Source organism: Salmo trutta, chromosome 32 (assembly GCF_901001165.1).
Source record: "Salmo trutta chromosome 32, fSalTru1.1, whole genome shotgun sequence".
NCBI lineage: Eukaryota > Metazoa > Chordata > Actinopteri > Salmoniformes > Salmonidae > Salmo > Salmo trutta.
The window spans coordinates 39949075-39973007 of NC_042988.1; the positions used below are offsets into that span (position 1 = coordinate 39949075).

Below are 23933 nucleotides of genomic sequence, written 5' to 3' on the forward strand. Positions count from 1 at the left end.
ACTAGTATGTGGCAACCTAAATGCCAGAACCGGACAAGAACCTGACACCCTCAGCACACAGGGGGACAAACACTTACCTGGAGGTGACAGCATTCCCTCCCCCATATGCCCCCCTAGGCACAACTAGGACAACATAACTAACAAAAACAGGTCACAACTCCTGCACCTCTGTCACAGGAGTACGTACATTGTCAATGGTAGGCTTCGAGGGGACTCCTACGGTAGATACAGTACACTTGTAGCTCATCTCTTGGCAGTAGTACTGTAGACTACATTATCACTGACCTCAACCCAGAGTGTTCACAGTCAGCCAACTGACACCCCTATCAGATCACAGCAAAATCACAGTCTACTTGAACAGAGCATTGCAAAGGAACTGAATAATATTAAGAAATGCTAAGGGAAGTAGTGTGGAAACCTACCAAAAAACAATTAGGCAAGAGCAAATCCAATCCCTTTTAGACAACTCCTTGACAAAAAGTTGCACTGTAATAGTGAAGGTATAAACTTGGCAGTAGAAAACCTAAACAGTATATTTGACCTCTCAGCTTCCCTATCAAATCTAAACATGTCAAGCAGAAAACCTAAGAAAATTAACAACAATGACAAATGGTTTGATGAAGAATGCCTACGAAAAACCTACGAAAGAAATGAAGAATCCTATCCAACCAAAAACATAGAGACCCAGAAAACCTGAGGCTATGCCTTCACTATGGTGAATTATTATAACAATACAGAAATACACTACGGAAAAAGAAGGTACAGACGGTCAGAAATCAGCTCAATGTAATTGAATAATCCACAGACTCTAACCACTTCTGTGAAAATTGGAAAGCACTAAACAAACAACAAGAAGAGTTATCTATCCGAAAAGGAGATGTATGGATAAACCACTTCTCCAATCTTTTTGGCCCTATACCAAACAACAAACAGAAAAAACATGATCAAATACAAATCTTAGAATCAACTATTAAAGACTTTCAGAACCCACTGGATTCTCCAATTACATTGAATGAACTACAGGACAAAATACAAACCCTCCAACACAAAAAAGGCCTGTGGTGTTGTGTTATCCTAAATGAAATTATATACAGACCACGAATTCCAATTGGCTATACTTAAACTCTTTAACATCAACCTTAGCTCTGGCATCTTCCCCAATATTTGAAACCAAGGACTGATCATCCCAATTCACAAAAGTGGAGACAAATTTGACACCAATAACTACCGTGGGATATGAGTCAACAGCAACCTTGGGAAAATCCTCCGTGTTATCATTAACAGCAGACTCGTACATTTCCTCAGTGAAAACAATGTACTGAGCAAATGTCAAATTGCCTTTTTACCAAATTACCATATGATAGACCACGTATTCACCCTGGAATACGACTTTCCCGAAGCGGATCCTCTGTTTGGCCTACCACCCAGGACAATGGATCGGATCCCAGCCGGCGACCCAAAACAACGACGCCGTAGAAGGAGGGGCAGACGGAGCGGTCTTCTGGTCAGGCTCTGTAGACGGGCACATCGCGCACCGCTCCCGAGCATACTACTCGCCAATTTCCAGTCTCTTGACAACAAGGTAGGCGAAATCCGAGGAAGGGTAGCATTCCAGAGAGACATCCAAGACTGTAACGTTCTTTGTTTCACGGAAACATGGCTCACTCGAGACATGCTATCGGAGTCGGTACAGCCACCTGGTTTCTTCACGCATCACGCCGACAGAAACAAGCATCTCTCTGGTTAGAAGAAGGGCGGGAGTGTTTGCCTTATGATTAATGAGACGTGGTGTGATCATAACAATATACAGGAGCTCAAGTCCTTTTGTTCACCTGACTTAGAATTCCTCACTATCAAATGCCGACCACATTATCTACCAAGAGAATTCTCTTTGATCATAATCACAGTCGTGTATATCCCCCCCAAGCAGACACATCGACGGCCCTGAAAGAACTTAATTGGACTCTATGTAAACTGGAAACCACATATCCTGAGGCTGCATTTATTGTAGCTGGGGATTTGAACAAGGCGAATCTGAAAACAAGGCTCCCCAAATTCTATCAGCATATTGATTGTGCTACCAGGGGTAGCAAAACCCTGGATCATTGTTTTTCTAACTTCCACGACGCATATAAGGCCCTCCCCCGCCCTCCCTTCGGAAAAGCTGACCACGACTCCATTTTGTTGCTCCCAGCCTATAGACAGAAACTAAAACAGGAAGCTACCACCCTCAGGTCTGTTCAATGCTGGTCCGACCAATCGGATTCCATGCTTCAAGATTGCTTCGATCACGTGGACTGGGATATGTTCCGCATTGCGTCGAACAACAACATTGACAATACGCTGATTCGGTGTGCGAGTTCATTAACAAGTTCATCGGTGATGTTGCACCCACAGCGTCTATTAAAACATTCTCCAACCAGAAACCGTGGATTGATGACAGCATTCGCGCAAAACTGAACGCGCGAACCACTGCTTTTAATCAGGGCAAGGTGACCGGAAACATGACCGAATACAAACAGTGTAGCTATTCCCTCCGCAAGGCAATCAAACAAGCTAAGCGTCAGTATAGATACAAAGTGGAGTCGCAATTCAAGGGCTCAGACACAAGAGGTATGTGGCAGTGTCTACAGTCAATCACGGACTACAAAAGAAAAACCAGCCCCTTTGCGGATCTCGATGCCTTGCTTCCAGACAGATTAAAACCTGTTGAGGATCTTATCCCGATCTTATCCCGGTATTGGGATTCATTGTCATGTGACCATGGCGGGGAATTCAAAACTGCAAGAGTAATCATTTCAAATAATCAAATAATCAACTATTTTCCTCCATTTGAAAGATATATCTCCTAAATCTAACCACGCTGTCCGATTTTCAGAGGCTTTACGGAGAATGCATAAAGTTAGGTTATGTTAGGAGAGTACATTGACAATAGCTGTGTGTAATGTTTAGCCATTTCAAAGAAGGGCATCAACAGACAGAAAACTAGCTAGAATTATGCACTTACCTTTGACAATCTGCATCAGATGACACTCATAGGACATTATGTTATACAATACATGCATTTTTAGTTCCATCAAGTTCATATTTATATCCAAAAACAGCATTTACAGTCGCGGTGAAATTCAGAATTTTTTTCGGCTCGAATGCTCCCAGTGAATCCAGCATTACAAATCACGGAATTACTATTCGAAAACATTGGTAAATTTTAATATTGTCATTCAAAGAATAATATATTATCATCTCGTAATTGCTACCGAATGGCCAGATCTCAAAATAACTTTACTGGGAAATCACATTTTGCAATAAACTGGGTACTATGCTAACAACAGCAAGCTAAGCTATAAGCTAAGCTAAGCTATACAGTTAGCATTAGCATCATCTAATATCGATAATAACATTCTAAATATCCCCTTACCTTTGATTATCTCCATCAGAAGGCGCTGCCAGCGATCCCAGGTCCAGAACAAATGTGGTTTCTTTTGACAAAGTTCATAATTTATGTCCAAATAGTTAGCGTTCAGTAGGCTCCCACAAAATGAGGTGGGCAGTGTAAAGTCACGCCGAAAAGCTAAAGAAAACCTAGTAAATAATCTATTTACGTTTGTTCAAACATGTCAAACGTTGTTTAGCATTAATCTTTTGGTCCATTTTTAACGTGAAACATCAGTAAACATCAGTAATATTTTCACACAACCTATCAAGTGTCTAGAATAAACGATTATGACAAAGACACTCTTCTCAGATTTATGCGCAGGCGCAAAAAATGAAGTGATGACGTGTCAACTTGTAAGCATTCTAATTCGGTCTGTATTAATCACAGATGCTTCAAACAACTTTCTAAAGATCGTTGACATCTAGTGGAAGCCTTAGGAGTTGCGAACTGAATCCTTTCTCACTATGGTATCTATAAAACAATGACACTAAATAGTACAGTCACAAAATTCAATTTTTTTTTAATCTATTTTTCACAGGTTTTTGCCTGCAATATGAGTTTTGTTATACTTACAGACACCATTCAAACTGTTTTAGAAAATTCAGAGTGTTTTCTATCCAAACCTGAACAATAATATGCATATTCTAGCTTCTGAGTTGGTTTAGGAGGCAGTTAAAAATGGGCACATATTTTTTTCCAAAATTCTCAATACTGCCCCCTAGATTAAACAGGTTAAAGAACTTTTTTGCTCGCTTTGAGGACAATACAGTGCCACTGACACGGCCCGCTACCAAAACCTGCGGGCTCTCCTTCACTGTAGCCAACGTGAGTAAAACATTTAAACCTGTTAACCCTCTGTCACGTAGAGTAGGCCAGAAGGCTAAACTGGAAAACCTAACCTCCATAAAAATAAAAGATGGCGGAGCCGCAAAAGTTCTTCTGTGCAAGGGTGTTTATTTACATAGTGATTCCGGAACAAAAACAACAGTACTGCCATCAAACGTATACCTTATGGGACAGCTTAAAAACAATGCTGCCCCACCCACAGCTCAATCCAAAATGCCTCTCGATGAACTGAAAGAGAGGCTCCTTTTGTAGGGGTAGCCCCTCCCCTCAGAACAATTAACACTAATTAATTAAGCAATTACCTATTCAAACCTACATTTTCCATTTAACTAAACATACTCATTGCAACACGTTTTTTATAAAACAATATCACAATATAACATTTACAAAATTACATCACTACTGACAGTGTCTTTCAATATGCCCATTTACATTCATGAGCCATTCCGGACAGGCACTACAAAGTAAGCCCAATTCCCTTAGCTCGGGTCCTTATCCAGCATACCCGTAAACTACAGAGATGGAGAGAGAGAGGAACAGAACAAACAACGCGCTCATCCATAACATCTAAGTATAATAAATATTGCTTATATTAAATATGAACACTTGTCTGTTTATTTCTTTATACCATAACCGGTTACTGAAGTAAGTGTGAAATGTATGTACTAAGATAGAGAAGTTAACTTGTGTGTCAACCCACATTGTTAACTTATCTGATAACGGAGCAGGGAGGAGTGATGAATGTGTGCGTGCGTTAAAGTACCAAATTCTGCCCGCGGCCAGTGACGAACTTCTACGTCACATTACCTTCCTCCTCTCCTGAAGCGACCAGGTTCAAGAGCCTGGATAGGTAGTCTGCCGTGACATTTTATTTTCCTGCCTTATGACGGACACAGAACCTGAAGGGCTGGAGCTCCAGATACCACCTGGTCACACGAGAATTCCGGTCCTTCATGGTCTGGATCCAGGTCAGTGCTCTGTGGTCTGTGTGCAGGTCAAATTCCCTCCCAAGAAGATAGTAACGGAGGCTATCTAGGGCCCACTTTATAGCCAGGCACTCCTTCTCGATTGTCAAATACCTGGTTTCCCTCGGCACAGGTACAGTACAGGAAGCTCTTCTCCTGGCTCCCCTTGGGCCAGTACAGCTCCAATTCCCACAGCCGAAGCGTCCACCTGCACGAGAAACCTCTTCTGAAAATCAGGGGTCTGGAGAACAGGGAATGAGCACAGTAGTTTTTTCAGTATCATGAAGGCTTCCTCACACTCCTCAGTCCACTTCACAGGGTTGCTGGCCACCTTTGAAGTGAGGTTGGTCAGAGGGACAGCGATGGTTGAAAACTGCGGAATGAATCTCCGGTACCATCCTGCCAGACCTAGGAAGGACTTCACCTGTGTCTTGGTTCTGGGTTGAGGGCTGTTCCTGATGGACTCCACTTTGTCCACTTGAGGTCAAACTTCACCCTTACCCAGCTAGTAACCCAGGTACTTTGTCTCCTGTTTTGCCCACTCACACTTCAGGAGGTTAAGCGTGAGGCCTGCATCATGGATCTTCCCCAGGACTCTGCTAAGATGCTGTATGTGCTCCTCCCAGGAGTGGCTGTAGATCACCACGTCATCCAAGTAAGCAGCACAGTAATCGTCACAGTCCTGGAGGACCTTGTTCATAAGCCTCTGGAAAGTCGCAGGGGCCCCATGAAGGCCAAACGGCATGACCTTGAACAGGCCCGTCGGTGTCCGGAACGCAGGAGCTCCTAATCTCAGCTCATTACCTGTATAAAAGACACCTGGGAGCCAGAAATCTTTCTGATTGAGAGGGGGTCAAATACTTATTTCCCTCATTAAAATGCAAATCAATTTATAACATTTTTGACATGTGTTTTTCTGAATTTTTTTGTTTTTATCCTGTCTCTCACCGTTCAAATAAACCTACCATTAAAATTATAGACTGATCATTTCTTTGTCAGTGGGCAAACGTACAAAATCAGCAGGGGATCAAATACTTTTTTCCCTCACTGTATATACTGTACTCTATACCATCTAATGCATCTTGCCTATGCCGTTCGGCCATCACTCATTTATATATTTTTATGTACATATTCATATTCATTCCTTTACACTTGTGTGTAAGGTAGTTGTTGTGAAATTTTTAGGTTATATTACTGTGTAGTGGCTTCCTTTCCTCTTTACCATAGCCACTGCCAAGCCTGAAGCGGGGTTGTTTGGTACGCATACAGTCCACACTCAAGGTTTCCAAAAAGCCAAACATTCAATGAGATCCAGGGATCTGGTGCAACAAAAATGTTTATTCTTCTTATATCTAACAGGAAAATGATTATCCAATCAACTTAAAACATAGATTACTTGATATGGAAAATACATAATATGACATGTCTGTATGCCTGTATGTCTGTATGGTCAAAAAACTATACCGCTCCCGCATCTAGCAAGGACTCCTCCCCCCGAAGGCCCAACTACCTGCCTTTATCCTAACACACTTACCGCAGTACAATGAATGGGCAAGAGGGGGGGACAAAAACTAAGTTACACTAACAACAAATGAATACATCTCAATCAGGTAAATATAAATCATAAAGGTAGCTAATATTTCATCATATACATTCATATTTAATATATTTACACAAATATACATGGAGCTCTGAATGTTCTGTCTTTTATACAAATATGTCCGAATCGGCTCTAACATACTGCATGATCGGAACTAGAAGCACAAGCATTTCTCTACACATGCATTTACACCTGCTAACCATGTGTATGTGAGAAATAAATTTCATTTGATTTTGTACACCGTAATTGATTAACAAACAAACCAAAACATAGGCAAAATATTCTTGTGCGTTGTTGATTTCAAAAAAGCTTTTGACTCAATTTGGCATGAGGGTCTGCTGTACAAATTGATGGAAAGTGGTGTTGGGGGAAAAACATACGACATTACAAAGTCTATGAACACAAACAACAAGTGTGCAGTTAAAAGTGTGTAAAAGAAATTGGCAAAAAACACACATTTCTTTCCACAGGCCGTGGGGTGAGACAGGGATGCAGCTTAAGCCACACCGTCTTCAACATATATATCAGTGAATTGGCGAGGGCACTAGAACAGTCTGCAGCACCCGGCCCTACCCTTCTAGAATCTGAAGTCAAAATTCTACTGCTTGCTGATGATCTGGTGCTTCTGTCCCCAACCAAAGAGGGCCTACAGCAGCACCTAGATCTTCTGCACAGATACTGTCAGACCAGGGCCCAGACAGTAAATCTCAGGAAGTCAAAAATAATGGTGTTCCAAAAACGGTCCAGTTGCCAGGACCACAAATACAAATTCCATCTAAACACTGTTGCCCTAGAGAAAAAAACCACACGTACCTCGGCCTAAACATCTGCGCCACAGGTAACTTCCACAAAGCTGGGAACCATCTGAGAGACAAGACAAGAAGGGCCTTCTATGCCATCAAAAGGAACATCAAATTTGAATCTGGCTAAAAATAGCCATCACCTACAGACAGATTAACCTGTAGAAGAGCCCCCTAAGCAAGCTGGTCCAGGGGCTCTGTTCACAAACACAAACAGATCCCCAGGACAGCAACACAATTAGACCCAACCAAATCATGACAAAACCGAAAGATAATTACTTGACACATTGGATAATTACTTGACACAACAGCAGCAATTATGTATTTTCCCTTTTGTACTTTTGTACTTTTTGCACATACTATGACATTTGAAATGTATTTATTATTTTTGAACTTTTGTGAGTGTAATGTTTACTGTACACTTTTTTATTGTTTATTTCACATTTGTTTATTATCTTTTTCACTTGCTTTTTCAATGTAAACATATGTTTCTCATGCCAATTAAGCCCTTAAATTGAAATTGAATTGAGATAGAAAGAGGGGGGAGGGGAGAGAGAGAGAGAGAGAGAGAGAGAGAGAGAGAGAGAGAGAGAGAGAGAGAGAGAGAGAGAGAGGTTAGAGAAGATAAATACTGTTTTCGTTGGAAAGTCTTTCCATCTGAGAAAGTCCGAATCAGAGTTACCTGGTCTAAAACAACTGTTACTCTTGAGAGAAGAACCTTTAAATGGCATGCTGTTTTCAGAAGAGAGACTGTTAATAACATTCTTCCTAAACGTTTTCAACACAATAGTCTGAAATATCCTTTCAATTCTTGATAGTGGATCCACATGAAGTCTTTGCAGAGCCTCTACCTCCCCCCTCCTCCCTCCTCCATGCTTGTGCCCGCTTGGAGTTTGCCAAAAGGCATCTGAAATCTCTCAGACCATGAGAAACAGGATTCTCTGGTCTGATGAAACCAAGATTGAACTCTTTGGCCTGAATGCCAAACGCCATCTGGAGGAATCCTGTCACATCCCTACAGTGAATATTGGTGGTGGCAGAGTCATGCTGAGGGGATGTTTTTCAGCGGCAGGGACTGGGAAACTAGTCAGGATCGAGGGGAAGATGAACAGAGCAAAGTACAGAGATATACTTGATGTAAACCTGCTATAGAGCGCTCAGGACCTCAGACTGGGGCGAAGGTTCACCTTCCAACAGGACAATGACCCTAAGCACACAGCCAAGACAACGCATGAGTGGCTTCAGGACAAGTCTCTGAATTTCCTTGAGTGGCCCAGCTGCAGTCCAAACTTGAACCCGATCTAACTTCTCTGGAGAGACCTGAAAATAGCTGTGCAGTGATGCTCCCAATCCAACCTGACAGAGCTTGAGAGGATCTGCAGAGCAGAATGGGAGAAACTCCCCAAATACAGTTGTGCCAAGCTTGTAGCATCATACCCAAGAAGACTTGAGGCTGTTATTGCTGCCAAAGGTGCTCCAACAAAGTACTGAGTAAAGGGTCTGAATATTTAAGTAAATGCCATATTTAATTCTGTTTATTATTAATTTGCAAACATTTCTATAAACCTGTTTTTGCTTTGTCATTATGGGGTGTTAATCCACAACAAAATGTGGAAAAAGTCAAAGGGTCGGAATACTTTCCAAATGCACTGTTTGGCTTTTGGATTGGCCATATCTATAGACTAGGTCCAAGCATTACATTTACATTTACGTCATTTAGCAGACGCTCTTATCCAGAGCGACTTACAAATTGGTGCATTCACCTTATGATATCCAGTGGAACAACCACTTTACAATAGTACATCTATATCTTTTTTGGGGGGGAGGGTGGGGGGGGTTAGAAGGATTACTTAATCCTATCCCAGGTATTCCTTAAAGAGGTAGGGTTTCAGGTGTCTACGGAAGGTGGTGATTGACTCCGCTGTCCTGGCGTCGTGAGGGAGCTTGTTCCACCATTGGGGTGCCAGAGCAGCGAACAGTTTTGACTGGGCTGAGCGGGAACTGTGCTTCCTCAGAGGTAGGGGGGCCAGCAGGCCAGAGGTGGATGAACGCAGTGCCCTTGTTTGGGTGTAGGGCCTGATCAGAGCCTGAAGGTACGGAGGTGCCGTTCCCCTCACAGCTCCGTAGGCAAGCACCATGGTCTTGTAGCAGCATCCATTAGGGTGGAACAAGCAATGCCTTTATAATGCACATTTTCTACTGATTAAATGTATGAATATAACAATTTTTGTGAGTTGACACAGCCAAGTGTGTGCCAGGGAAAAAACTACATTACATGCTGACTCAAACTTACCAGAAGTGGAATGGAACTAAAGTGGAATTTGCGCAATGGATGTCAGAGATTTGTTTGTGTTCTTGCGAGATGATTCCACGTGCATCAGTATTTTGTAATAAATGTGAACATTGCCAGGGTACTCTGGGAATTACATTCCAAGTTTGTCTCTTTTCCAGTAAACTGTAAATGAACTTCAGAAGTACTTCCTGATAATAATGAATCCTCCAAAGTGACGCGTTGTTTACCAATGTCTTTATAAGTTGCTGCACCAACCCATTTCTCTAGCATTCTGTTGCAAAGCAGGACAGAAACATCACATCCATTCTCAGCACATCAACTTAATAGGTATGGTACCCACTTGTTTACTTTTTGTCTTAATTATATTGCTGCAGTTTAAAGGCACAATATGTAAGCTTTACGGACGTTAGATGGTCATTTCAATCATTATAACCATCGATTATTGAAGAATATAGTTTATCAATGTGTTATGAGCTGATTACAACTGTGTTACCCTGTCATCAATCTATGTTCCTATTACTTCACTGTTTCTGTTGCTGTTTCCATTTGAGTCTTTGTAAACACCCCAATAGCTTCTGTTTAAACTAGCATGTTGATCTCCTGTCAGTCCTTGCACCAATAGTTCCATCTATCTAATTTGAGAGTCAAGCTGTTGAAATGACACATTCACATATTCTGCATGCTACTTTTCAACTTCTTGAATTCTTGTCGATCTCATTGACAGTAAATGTTCCTATCATGTAATTTATAAGCAGATGTTTCCTGTGCTTCTATTTGTATGACACCAGTGATTTACTGTCCCTTTGGTCTCTGTGTCTTCTCCCTGATGTTTTAGTTTATGGCTCTGAGCAGACGTCTGACTTTGGTCTCTGTGTCTTCTCCCTGATGTTTTAGTTTATGGCTCTGAGCAGACGTCTGACTTTGGTCTCTGTGTCTTCTCCTTGATGTTTTAGGTTATGGCTCTGAGCAGACGTCTGACTTTGGTCTCTGTGTCTTCTCCCTGATGTTTTAGTTTATGGCTCTGAGCAGACGTCTGACTTTGGTCTCTGTGTCTTCTCCCTGATGTTTTAGTTTATGGCTCTGAGCAGACGTCTGACTTTGGTCTCTGTGTCTTCTCCCTGATGTTTTAGTTTATGGCTCTGAGCAGACGTCTGACTTTGGTCTCTGTGTCTTCTCCCTGATGTTTTAGTTTATGGCTCTGAGCAGACGTCTGACTTTGGTCTCTGTGTCTTCTCCCTGATGTTTTAGTTTATGGCTCTGAGCAGACGTCTGACTTTGGTCTCTGTGTCTTCTCCCTGATGTTTTAGTTTATGGCTCTGAGCAGACGTCTGACTTTGGTCTCTGTGTCTTCTCCCTGATGTTTTAGTTTATGGCTCTGAGCAGACGTCTGACATTGGTCTCTGTGTCTTCTCCCTGATGTTTTAGGTTATGGCTCTGAGCAGACGCCTGACTTTGGGGCTCTGTGTTCTCTCCCTGCTGGTTCTGCCAGGCCAGATGGAGAAGTGTGAATGCCAGGGTCCTAGTGGCGCTCCTGGAGGTAAATGCGTCGTAAGCTTAGAACAACTGCCTTACCCTATCATATCCCAAAAGTTAAGACTGTTGATTTTGGAGTAAGCTGTCACTTTAAGCATGCACATTAATTTGCGTACCTGATGATGGAGTGATGATGGGGAACAAAGAACTCTGAATTAATTCAGTTAGATAAGCAGTCCTACTCCTACAAAAGGGCTTTTGTCTGTAAAAGTTGCCAAACAAAACTGGGGCTGGGGGATAATGAGAAATCCCCATCTGGTATATTTCCTGCTGTTACCCTTTGATTAAAATAAAGAAAAATCCTAAGACTGTTGATTTTGGAATAAACTGTCACTTTAAGCAAGTCAGAGCAGACCAGACTGCAGAGCACTTTACAGGCTGAATGAGGCAGTCCTCGGTGTGTGTGATGATGTACTGTTTCCTGTTATCTCTCCATTGGGCCACTTGGACTTGTTGGTGTACCTGGTCAACCTGGAGCCAGAGGTAAAGTCTTACATATTCACTATATTATTTACATCCCAAAATGTAAGGGGGTAGCAACACACGTACACGTGGATTTTATATTGTAGATATGTCTTAGTAGAGTATTGGCCTGAGGGAACACACTGAATTTGTTGTAAATAATGTTATGAAATGTAATAGTCATGTAAAATGTTAAATTGCCTTAATGTCGCTGGACCCCAGGAAGAGTAGCTGCTGCCTTGGCAGGAACTAATGGGGATCCATAATAAACCCCAGGAAGAGTAGCTGCTGCCTTGGCAGGAACTAATGGGGATTCAAAATATACACAAATACCCTTCAAAACAATGTAGACCACAAGCCTAGTGTTGCTTTCCCCTTCTGTATTTTTTTGGAAGACAAAGATCTCTGAATTACCTCAATTAGACAAAGCACACCAATTCCTAGAAAGAGACGTTGTCTGTACCAGTTGCCAAAATAAACATATTAAAAAGGTCTGGGGTATAATGAATTATTAGCGGTTCACAGCAGAGCTGTAAAACCTTTTGTTGTTCATAGATAATAAATACAAAATCCTTGACATGGTCAGATAACTCAAGTATAGATTGGTACCTTTTGTTCTCATTTGTATTTAGGTGTCTTTCCTCATGCTAAACACTTTTGCCTCAATTACCCATAAAGTCTGTCAGGATAGATTTACCTCCATCTTGGACATTTGGGAAACTTTAAATAAACGTATTCTCATGAACCATAAGTCCATTGTCACGGATCCCCCCCGGTAGTGCTGCTCATTCCGGAAGTCTACGTCACCGGCCTTCTAGGTGTCACTGCACTGGATTCATTTTCACCAACCCCGGAGTGTCTTGTCTCATTGCGCACACCTGGTTCCATTCCCCCTGATTAGGATGTTATATATGTGCCCTCTGTTCCCCATTGTCCCTGTCGATTTTTGTTCCATGTCCGTTGGTCTTGTGAGTACCTGTGCTCTGTTGTTTCGGCTTTCATGCTAAGTGTTATTGTGTACTTGTTATTATGGGTCTCGTCCCATGTATTATTTAGAGGTTTACACCTCACTCTTTTATTTGGGTTACATCCCTGTGTTATATATATATACACACACACACGTGTTTATTTTGGGCTTCTTCCCCATCGTTTTCATGACGTACTTTATTTTGGGTGGAGAAAAAAAAACTTTACTATGTATTCCTATGCCTGTCTCCTATCATTACACAGCCATCCATCCACATCTCTATTATCTCTCCATAGGACATCCTGGACTTCCTGGAGCTGCTGGATACCCTGGTAGAGTTGGACGTGATGGAGTCCGTGGTCTACCTGGACCTGCAGGAGCTACTGGTATTCAGCTGATTGATCTCTTCCTGGTTATGTATTGATTATTTGGTTCTCTCTAGTCACACCTTCTGTTTTCACAGACTTAGACCTGGATCCCCTGCAAGAAAGCTTGGTCAAACTGGAGTTGGGTAAGGAAGTGAATTTCAGATAGCATGATCAGAATGTTATGTACTTGTATGCAACATTACAGATTCTGTATCTTAATTTGATCACTGTTGTCGTGGAGAATTTTCCTGCACAGCAGGAAATGCAAACTGGTAGTGTATTCAAGGTCTAAAAAGGCTTCTAAAGTTTATATTTCCTCTTAAGAAATGTCAGACTTGATTTGGCCGACATAGAAACGATAAATCCCTACAAATAATGACCATTAATTATAATCCACATAACAATTCCTAGTTCCTGTTCCTGCAGGATTATTTTCCTGCTCTGAAACTGGCTCAAACTAAGATACTGCATCCGTAGATTATATTGTACTTATAAACAATCCGTTCAACATAAATTATGCAATATTCATAGTGTTGCCATTTGTGAAATGTAAAATGCCAACTTTTGCTTCCACTTTTAAGGTTACACTGACTGCATTAATACCTGCTTTCTCTTCAGCCATAAACTATGATTTCACCAGAAGAGTTGACAAGAAGTACTTTGTGTCACACAAGAGACCGGGTTCTTTTGACGACGCTGTTCAGTTCTGTACCAAGAGGGGCTTGGTGTTGGCTTTGCCGAAGAACGAGGAGGAAAACACTGCTCTCACGCAGGTCTTTGAAGGGGCTTTGAAGAATGCATGGCTCAATGTTGACACCAGTAAAGAGGGGAAGTTTCAGGTAGATTTGAAAGGCCATTCCCTCACCTTTTCCAAATGGGGAGATGGGGAACCAAAAGTGCCTAATGGGGATAAGGGCTGTACAATGTTGACAGAGTCAGGTGCATGGCAGGTGACATACGATTGCTCCTTCAATGCCTATATCGTGTGTGAGATATAGAGACACGTCAATGAAATGCTGTTTCTGAATTTAACATGAAAAATGTATTCTCAGTTAAAATGTCTTATGTTTAATCTCAATGTATTATCTCTATTCCTTATCTTGTGCGTATTTCCAGTTCGTTACCTTTATTCAAATTAGCTAGTTAAAATGTGAGGTAAAATATGAAGGGACATTTGTGGAATAAAGTAACAAACATATTTACTTTGGTGCTTGTCTGTCTCCTTCATGCTCCTTCTCTCTGAACAGATGGGCTACTGATCATGCACATGGCTATTTTTGACCTACAGTTTGATGACAGAGGAATAACAACTATATATTTCCAAACAACAAAATATCAAGTTAAACTTTTATGAATAGGCTGACAGACCTGGAACCTCCCCTTGTAAAAGCAATGCATCTCAACACGAAAGAAAGATGTCTGTGAAGGAGACCCTCCTTAGTGCTGGTTTTATGTTTCTCTGGAGACATGATGACAAGTTATCCGTTCCACCAGAGGGTGAAGGGAGACCTGTATCAGTGATGTTGACCAGATAGACAGACCCTCTGCTGAGATATAACACCCCATGTACTCACCTAAGATTGTACTTTTCTGTCACACATATCGTATGACCGCGCAAAACCAAAATTACCTTATTTTTGTTCATATAAAAATATGCCAATGGTATACAATGTCTGCCAATGGTACAAATAATTGATATAAGTGCAATACAGAACTCAGATATACTCTGAATCTACACAAAGCTGTACTGCTGCGTCTTCCCTGAGAATTCATTGTTCTACGACAAATCTAAAAAAAACTCTTTACTTGAATCTACGTTTCTTTAAGTTCTACATATCATCAGAGGGTGGAGTGTATCAGGGATTTTGACCAGAAAGACAGATCACCTGCAGATCACCTCATGTACTCACCTACGGTTATAAAAACAAATGTTATTTGTCACATGCGCTGAATACAACAGGTGTAGACCTTACTGTTAAATGCTTACTTACAAGCCCTTAACCTTAACCAAATTTTTTTTTTAAATCTATAATTTAAGAGCAGCAGTAAATAACAATAGCGGGGCTATATATAGGGGGTACCGGTACAGAGTCAATGTGCGGGGGCACCGGTGTCGAGGTAATATGTACATGTAGGTAGCGTTAAAGTGACAATGCATCGATAATAACAGAGTTGTAGCAGCGCAGAAGAGGGTGCGGGGGGAGGGAGCAATGCAAATAGTCTGGGTAGCCATTTGATTAGCTGTTCGGGAGTCTTATGGCTTGGGGTTAAAAGCTGTTTAGAAGCCTCTTGGACCTAGACTTGGTACCCCGGTACCACTTGCTGTGCGGTAGCAGAGAGAACATTCTATGACAAGGGTGGCTGGAGTCTGACAATTTTTAGGGCCTTCCTCTGACACCGCCTGGTAGAGAGGTCCTGAATGGCAGGAAGCTTGTCCCCGGTGATGTACTGGGCCGTACGCACTACCCTCCGACCGCCTTGCGGTCGGAGGCCGAGCAGTTGCCATACCAGGCAGTGATGCAACCCGTCAGGATGCTCTCAATGGGGCAGCCATCTAGTTATAACTAGGTATGACCATATGTATGACCGTGCACAAAATCAACTTACTTTACCTTAGATATACGCTTAAATTGCAGTCAAAACAGCTCATAAAAGTCTGTAAGTGATATGAATACTTAGTAGAACTGTAGTACAGAAACCATCCACACTCTGAATGTACTCATAATGATTTTTTGGTCTTCAAAAAATAATTAGTCTACTGAAAATGTTATATAAATACAAGAATTCCTATAATATCCTCCAATATTTTTTATGTGCAACTTGTTAAGGTATTTTGGGTCGTTTCCGGTTACAACTTGCAGACTTGTTTACGTGCTGCTGTGCGTTTTGTTGCTAACCTTACTTTGCCACCTGACAATTTTACTGTTTTTACTTTTTAATTACCGTTTATATTTTTAGTTTTTCCTTCGCTCAACTTTTTTTCATTCAACTCTTTCACTCTGGGCGCTTTATCTGGACGTGGTTCGTTAGTACCTCCACCAGCCGAAGCTAAGTAGTAACATTAACATGATGCCTTCTAATTGCAGTCGCTGTACTCATAATATACAGGAGAGCGATCGTCTTACGGCAAGGATAGCTGTGCTGCAAGCCCAGCTTCAGACGCAATAGTTAGGCAAGGGTAATTTCAGTGTAGGAAAGGATGAAACGGCGTCTGTGCCACCAGCAAGTACAGATAGTAACGTTAGTATAAACCCCCTCGCACGGTCCCCGCAGCCAGACAACTTTCTCATGGCTTCTGGAGGGAAATGCTGTAGGAATGCTCAACCGGTGTCGCTTATTCAGCCGACAGAAACTTTCAACCGGTACTCCCCATTAAGCAGCGAGTTGGAGGCCGAGCCTTCTCTGGTCACTACTCCTCCCGTTACGGGGTCTGAGACGCCGAAGCCTCCCACCATTAGCTCTGACAAATTGAAAACCCTTGTCATTGGCGACTCCATTACCCGCAGTATTAGACTTAAAACGAATCATCCAGCGATCATACACTGTTTACCAGGGGGCAGGGCTACCGACGTTAAGGCTAATCTGAAGATGGTGCTGGCTAAAGCTAAAACTGGCGAGTGTAGAGAGTATAGAGATATTGTTATCCACGTCGGCACCAACGATGTTAGGATGAAACAGTCAGAGGTCACCAAGCGCAACATAGCTTCAGTGTGTAAATCAGCTAGAAAGATGTGTCGGCATCGAGTAATTGTCCCTGGCCCCCTCCCAGTTAAGGGGAGTGATGAGCTCTACAGCATCAGTCTCACAACTCAATCGCTGGTTGAAACTGTTTTCTGCCCCTCCCAAAAGATTGAATTTGGAGATAATTGGCCCTCTTTCTGGGACTCACCCACAAACAGGACCAAGCCTGGCCTGTTGAGGAGTGATGGACTCCATCCTAGCTGTAGGGATGCTGTCATCTTATCTACGGACATAGACAGGGCTCTAACTCCCCTAGCTCCACAATGAGATAGGATGCAGGCCAGGCAGCAGGCTGTTAGCCAGCCTGCCAGCTTAGTGGAGTCTGCCACTAGCACAGTCAGTGTAGTCAGCTCAGCTATCCCCATTGAGACCATGTCTGTGCCTCGACCTAGGTTGGGCAAAACTAAACATGGCTGTATTCGCCTTAGCAATCTCACTGGAATAAAGACCTCCTCCATTCCTGCCATTACTGAAAGAGATTGTGATACCTCACACCTGAAAATAGGGTTACTTAATGTTAGATCCCTCACTTCCAAGGCAGTTATAGTCAATTAACTAATCACTGATCATAATCTTGATGTGATTGGCCTGACTGAAACATAGCTTAAGCCTGATGTATTTACTGTGTTAAATGAGGCCTCACCTCCTGGTTACACTAGTGACCATATCCCCCGCGCATCCCGCAAAGGCGGAAGTGTTGCTAACATTTATGATAGCAAATTTCAATTTACAGAACTAAAACAACGTTTTCGTCTTTTGAGCTTCTAGTCATGAAATCTATGCAGCCTACTCAATCACTTTTTATAGCTACTGTTTACAGGCCTCCTGGGCCATATACAGCTTTCCTCACTGAGTTCCCTGAAATCCTATCGGACCTTGTAGTAATGGTAGATAAAATTGAACATTTTGGTGACTTTAATATTCACATGGACAAGTCCACAGACCCACTCCAAAAGGCTTTCGGAGCCATCATCGACTCTGTGGGTTTTGTCCAACATGTCTCTGGACCTGCTCACTGCCACAGTCATACTCTGGACCTAGTTTTGTCCCGTGGAATAAATGTTGTGGATCTTAATGTTTTTCCTCATAATCCTGGACTATCGAACCACCAGTTTATTACATTTGCAATCGCAACAAATAATCTGCTCAGACCCCAACCAAGGATCATCAAAAGTCGTGCTATAAATTCTCGGACAACCCAAAGATTCCTAGATGCCCTTCCAGACTCCCTCTGCCTACCCAAGGACGTCAGAGTACAAAAATCAGTTAACCACCTAACTTAAGAACTCAATTTAACCTTGTGCAATACCCTAGATGCAGTTGCACCCCTAAAAAAAAACATTTGTCATAAGAAACTAGCTCCCTGGTATACAGAAAATACCCGAGCTCTGAAGCAAGCTTCCAGAAAATTGGAACGGAAATGCCGCCACACCAAACTGGAAGTCTTCCGACTAGCTTGGAAAGACAGTACCGTGCAGTATCGAAGAGCCCTCACTGCTGCTCGATCATCCTATTTTTCCAACTTAATTGAGGAAATTAAGAACATTCCAAAATGTATTTTTGATATTGTCGCAAAGCTAACTAAAAAGCAACATTCCCCAAGAGAGGATGGCTTACACTTCAGCAGTGATAAATTCATGAACTTCTTTGAGGAAAAGATCATGATCATTAGAAAGCAAATTACGGACTCCTCTTAATATCTGCGTATTCCTCCAAAGCTCAGTTGTCCTGAATATGCACAACTCTGCCAGGACCTAGGATCAATTTTGGGGCTTCACCATGTTTCATTGAAATGTACAGCTGTGTGTCATCCGCATAGCAGTGAAAGTTAACATTATGTTTCCGAATGACATCACCAAGAGGTAAAATATATAGTGAAAACAATAGCGGTCCTAAAACGGAACCTTGAAGAACAATGAAATTTACAGTTGTTTTGTCAGAGGACAACCATCCACAGAGACAAACCGATATCTTTCCAACAGATAAGATCTAAACCAGGCCAGAACTTGTCCGTGTAGACCAATTTGGGTTTCCAATTTCTTCAAAAGAATGTGGTGATTGATGGTATCAAAAGCAGCACTAACTGCTTAATTAACTCAGGAACCACACCTGTGTGGAAGCACCTGCTTCCAATATACTTTCTATCCATCATTTACTCAATTATTGTCATTATTTTGGCAGTTACCTGTATATCTTTTAAGGGTACATACATCTATTTTCGTGCAAAATATTTTGGGATTAGCCCCTAGATTATTTTTAATTCCTCCGTATTAACACATAAATCATAGTAAACTATTGTATAGAATGATTCAATTACATTTTATTTTAATGATGACGTTTTTGACCCATTAAAATCTCTTCTCGATTACCAACTAGGGTCATTTTGACCGAAGAAGAAACTATTGGAGAAATCAACAATCACAACAAAATATTAATTTATTTCTTATCAAATCATTAGACATGTAATTAACCCTAAAAGCACCAACAGGTGTTAATGCTAACCCTAAAACCTCTACGGGATTGGTGTTCCCCCCACTGGACGATTGAGCTAACATGCGCTAATGTGATTAGCATGAGGTTGTAAGTAACAAGAACATTTCCCAGGACATAGACATATCTGATATGGGCAGAGAGCTTAAATTCTTGTTAATCTAACTGCACTGTCCAATTTACAGTAGCTATTACAGTAAAATAATACCATGCTATTATTTGAGGAGAATGCAGAGTATGAACTTGAAAATGTATGAATAAACCAATTAGGCACATTTGGGCAGACTTGATACAACATTTCGTACAGAAATACAATGGTTCTTTGGATCAGTCTAAAACTTTGCACATACGCTGCTGCCATCTAGTAGCCAAAATTGGGCCTAAACTGAAATGATACATTGTGGTCTTTCTCTTGCATTTCAAAGATTATGAAAAAAATTAAAAATGCATGTTTTTTTCTTGGTATTATCTTTTACCAGATCTAATGTGTTATATTCCCCTACATTAATTTCACATTTCCACAAACTTCAAAGTGTTTCCTTTCAAATGGTATCAAGAATATGTATATCATTGCTTCAGGTCCTGAGCTACAGGCAGTTAGATTTAGGCTATGTCATTTTAGGCGAAAATTGAAAAAAAAGGGACCGATCTTTAATTAACAGCCAAGCCAAACTGAAACCAGAAAGGGGTTTAGCAGTCTCCTTTAATTTGTAATGTGGAAGTTCCATGGTCATGGTCAACTAAAGTATTTAGAATTATTCGAGAAGTAAAGCAGATTTACTATCACCACCAAGTTTCTTTCCAGTTTTTTAGTAAGATTCCAGTCTTTTCTGTAAGTTTCCAGTCCTGTCCATCCATTTCCAGCCTTTTCTGACAGTTTCCAGTCTTTTCCATCCATTTCCAGCCTTTTCTGACAGTTTCCAGTATTTTCCATCCATTTCCAGTCTTTTCTGTAAGTTTCCAGTCTTTTCTGTAAGTTTCCAGTCTTTTCCATCAGTTTCAGCTTTAGCCAAATTGACACAATAACATTCATCCTAGTCAGTTTATTATGATTTATGTCCAGTTACAATCTCAGGCCATTCCTTCTCTCCAATAAGGTTATAATGGGAGAGTTAGTCCTTCTCTCCAATAAGGTTATAATGGGAGAGTTAGTCCTTCTCTCCAATAAGGTTATAATGGGAGAGTTAGTCATTCTCTCCAATAAGCCTATAATGGGAGAGTTAGTCCTTCTCTCCAATGATGGGAGAGTTAGTCCTTCTCTCCAAAAAGGCTATAATGGCAGAGTTAGTCCTTCTCTCCAATAATGGGAGAGTTAGGCCTTCTCTCCAATAATGGGAGAGTTAGCACTTCTCTCCAATAATGGAAGAGTTAGTCCCTCTCTCCAATAATGTTATAATGGGAGAGTTCATAGTTCTCTCCTATAATGGGAGGGTTAGTTCTTCTCTCCAATGATGGGAGAGTTAGTCCTTCTCTCCAATAATGGGAGAGTTAGTCCCTCTCTCCAATAATGTTATAATGGGAGAGTTCATAGTTCTCTCCTATAATGGGAGAGTTAGTCCTTCTCTCCAATAAGGTTATAATGGAAGAGTTAGTCCTTCTCTCCAGTAATGGGAGAGTTAGTCCTTCTCTCCAATAAGGTTATAATGGGAGAGTTAGTCATTCTCTCCAATAAGCCTATAATGGGAGAGTTAGTCCTTCTCTCCAATGATGGGAGAGTAAGTCCTTCTCTCCAAAAAGGCTATAATGGCAGAGTTAGTCCTTCTCTCCAATAATGGGAGAGTTAGGCCTTCTCTCCAATAATGGAAGAGTTAGTCCCTCTCTCCAATAATGTTATAATGGGAGAGTTCATAGTTCTCTCCTATAATGGGAGGGTTAGTTCTTCTCTCCAATGATGGGAGAGTTAGTCCATCTCTCCAATAATGGGAGAGTTAGTCCCTCTCTCCAATAATGTTATAATGGGAGAGTTCATAGTTCTCTCCTATAATGGGAGAGTTAGTCCTTCTCTCCAATAAGGTTATAATGGAAGAGTTAGTCCTTCTCTCCAGTAATGGGAGAGTTAGTCCTTCTCTCCAATAATGTTATAATGGGAGAGTTAGTTCTTCTCTCCAATAAATGTTATAATGGGAGAGTTCATAGTTCTCTCCAATAATGGGAGAGTTAGTCCTTATCTCCAATAGTGGTATAATGGGAGAGTTAGGATTTCTCTCTAATAAGGTTATAATGGGAGAGTTAGTTCTTCTTTCCAATATTGGGAGAGTTAGTCCTTCTCTCCAATAATGGGAGAGTTAGTTCTTCTCTCCAATAAGGTTATAATGGGAGCGTTAGTTATTCTCTCCAATAATGGGAGAGTTAGGCCTTCTCTCCAATAATGGGAGAGTTAGGCCTTCTCTCCAATAATGGGAGGGTTAGTCCTTCTCTCCAATAATGGGAGAGTTAGTTCTTCTCTCATTAATGTTAAAATGGGAGAGTTAGTCCTTCTCTCCAATAATGGGAGAGTTAGTCCTTATCGCCAATAGTGGTATAATGGGAGAGTTAGGATTTCTCTCTAATAAGGTTATAATGGGAGAGTTAGTTCTTCTTTCCAATATTGGGAGAGTTAGTCCTTCTCTCCAATAATGGGAGAGTTAGCCCTTCTCTCCAATAATGGGAGAGTTAGCCCTTCTCTCCAATAATGGGAGAGTTAGTCCTTCTCTCCAATAAGGTTATAGTCGGAGAGTTAGTTCTTCTCTCCAGTAACGTTATAATGGGTGTCACGCCCTGACCAGGGGAACTCTGCTATTTTGGTCAGGGTGTGGTATTTCTATGGTTTATTTTCTATGTTTTGTTATAGCCTTTCTTTGTGGTTTATTTCTATGTTGGGCTCGGGGGTGATTTCCAATCAGACAGCTGTCGCTAGTTATGTCTGATTGGGAATCACATTTAAGTTCCTTTCCCCCCACGATGTTTGTGGGTTGTTGTCTCTTTGTTTTGAGCACGTAACGTATCGACAGTGTTCTTGATTTTGTGTACATGTTTAATTCCAGTGTGTTCAATAAACATGTGTTCGCTCCCAGCTGCGTTTTGGTCCGCTTCCTTATCACCCGACGACGATCGTTACAGAACAACCCACCGAACCAGGACCAAGCAGCGGGAGGATAAGGAGCGCGAGAGATGGGCTCGCGAGGGGAAGGAGTTCTGGACCTGGGAGGAGATCATGTCGGGGAAAGGACCCTGGCGGACGGATTCCCAGGTCGAGGAGGAAAAGCCAGCCGGTAGACGGAGTCGCAGGCGGCGGTCGAGGAGGCCCGGAAGACACCCCCAAGAAATGTTTTTTGGGGGGGCTAATGGGGTGGTCCGGAAGGGCAGAGGAAGAGCCCAGACCACTGCTCTCGTGGGGGATAACGGCGAAGGAGGAGGCAGAGATGTGGCAGGTCCTGGAGGACCTGCGTAGGGACAGCGTGGAGGAAGAGCCTTGGGTGGCAGAGGTGCGCACGGTATCGCCAGTGCGCCTGCACAGCCCAGTGCGCTCTGTGCCAGCGCCCCACATTTGCCGGGCTAGGGGGAGTGTTCAGCGAGGACGTGTTGTGCCGGCTCAGCGCTCCTGGCCTCCGGTGCCCCTTCTCGGTCCGATGTATCCTGCGCCGAGGACGCGCACTGTGTCTCCGGTACGGCTGCACAGCCCAGTGCGTTCTGTGCCAGCGCTCCACACTTGCCAGGCTAAGGTGGGCGTTGAGCCAGAACGGGTGATGTCAGCTGTGCACTCCAGACCTCCAGTGCGCCTCCTCGGTCCAGGATATCCGGCGCCGCTTATGCGCACTGTGTCGCCGGTGTGCGGTCACGGTCCAGCACGTCCTGTGCCAGCACCTCGCCCTTGCCGGGGCGAATGTGGTGCGTGTCCACAGTCCAGTCCGGCCCATCCCTGCTCCCCGCACCAAGCCAGTGGTGCGTGTCCCCAGTCCAGTCCGGCCCGTCCCTGCTCCCCGCACCAGGTTAGTGGTGCGTGTCCCCAGTCCTGTCCGGCCCATTCCTGCTCCCCGCACCAGGTTAGTGGTGCGTGTCCACAGTCCTGTCCGGCCCATCCCGGCTCCCCGCACCAAGCCGGTGGTGCGTGTCCCCAGTCCAGTCCGGCCCGTCCCTGCTCCCCGCACCAGGTTGGTGGTGCGTGTCCCCAGGCCAGTCCGGCCCGTCCCTGCTCCCCGCACCAGGTTGGTGGTGCGTGTCCCCGGTCCTGTCCGGCCCGTCCCTGTTCCCCGCACCAGGCCCACGGCGCGTGTCCACAGTCCGGCACGGCCTGTGTCCGGTCCACCGGTGACCAGTCCTGTTCCGGTCGGCGGCTCCGCTCCGGAGCCTGAGCATGCCGCTCCACCGTGGTCCAGTCCGGGCCAGAGGGGTAGGGCTAGGGTGGAGGCAGGGGGAGAAACACGCCCGGGGCCAGAGCCTCCACCGAGAATGA

General features: G+C 42.9%; 1 protein-coding gene across 2 annotated transcripts; it reads left to right on the forward strand.

Moving 5' to 3' along the window:
* Positions 1–10196: 10196 nt before the first annotated feature.
* LOC115171891 (pulmonary surfactant-associated protein D) lies at positions 10197–14472 on the forward strand. Of its 2 annotated transcripts, none has more exons than XM_029729088.1 (6): positions 10197–10267; positions 11366–11477; positions 11930–11956; positions 13199–13288; positions 13366–13413; positions 13889–14472. In XM_029729088.1, the coding sequence occupies exons 2-6, from the start codon at positions 11369–11371 to the stop codon at positions 14266–14268; spliced, it is 654 nt and encodes a 217-aa protein (XP_029584948.1). In that variant the 5' UTR covers positions 10197–10267; positions 11366–11368; the 3' UTR covers positions 14269–14472. The 2 variants fall into 2 exon arrangements, with proteins under 2 accessions (XP_029584948.1, XP_029584949.1); XM_029729089.1 differs by having other exon boundaries at positions 11951–11956.
* Positions 14473–23933: the final 9461 nt, after the last annotated feature.

What these genes read in the sequence shown, in the direction of transcription:
- LOC115171891 (XM_029729088.1), top strand. Translation starts at nt 11,369, where the DNA reads ATGGCTCTGAGCAGACGCCTGACTTTGGGGCTCTGTGTTCTCTCCCTG. An exon ending in TGGTCAACCTGGAGCCAGAG is followed by an intron (nt 11,957 to 13,198) that starts GTAAAGTCTTAC and finishes ATCTCTCCATAG; the next exon opens with GACATCCTGGACTTCCTGGA. An exon ending in CTTGGTCAAACTGGAGTTGG is followed by an intron (nt 13,414 to 13,888) that starts GTAAGGAAGTGA and finishes CTTTCTCTTCAG; the next exon opens with CCATAAACTATGATTTCACC.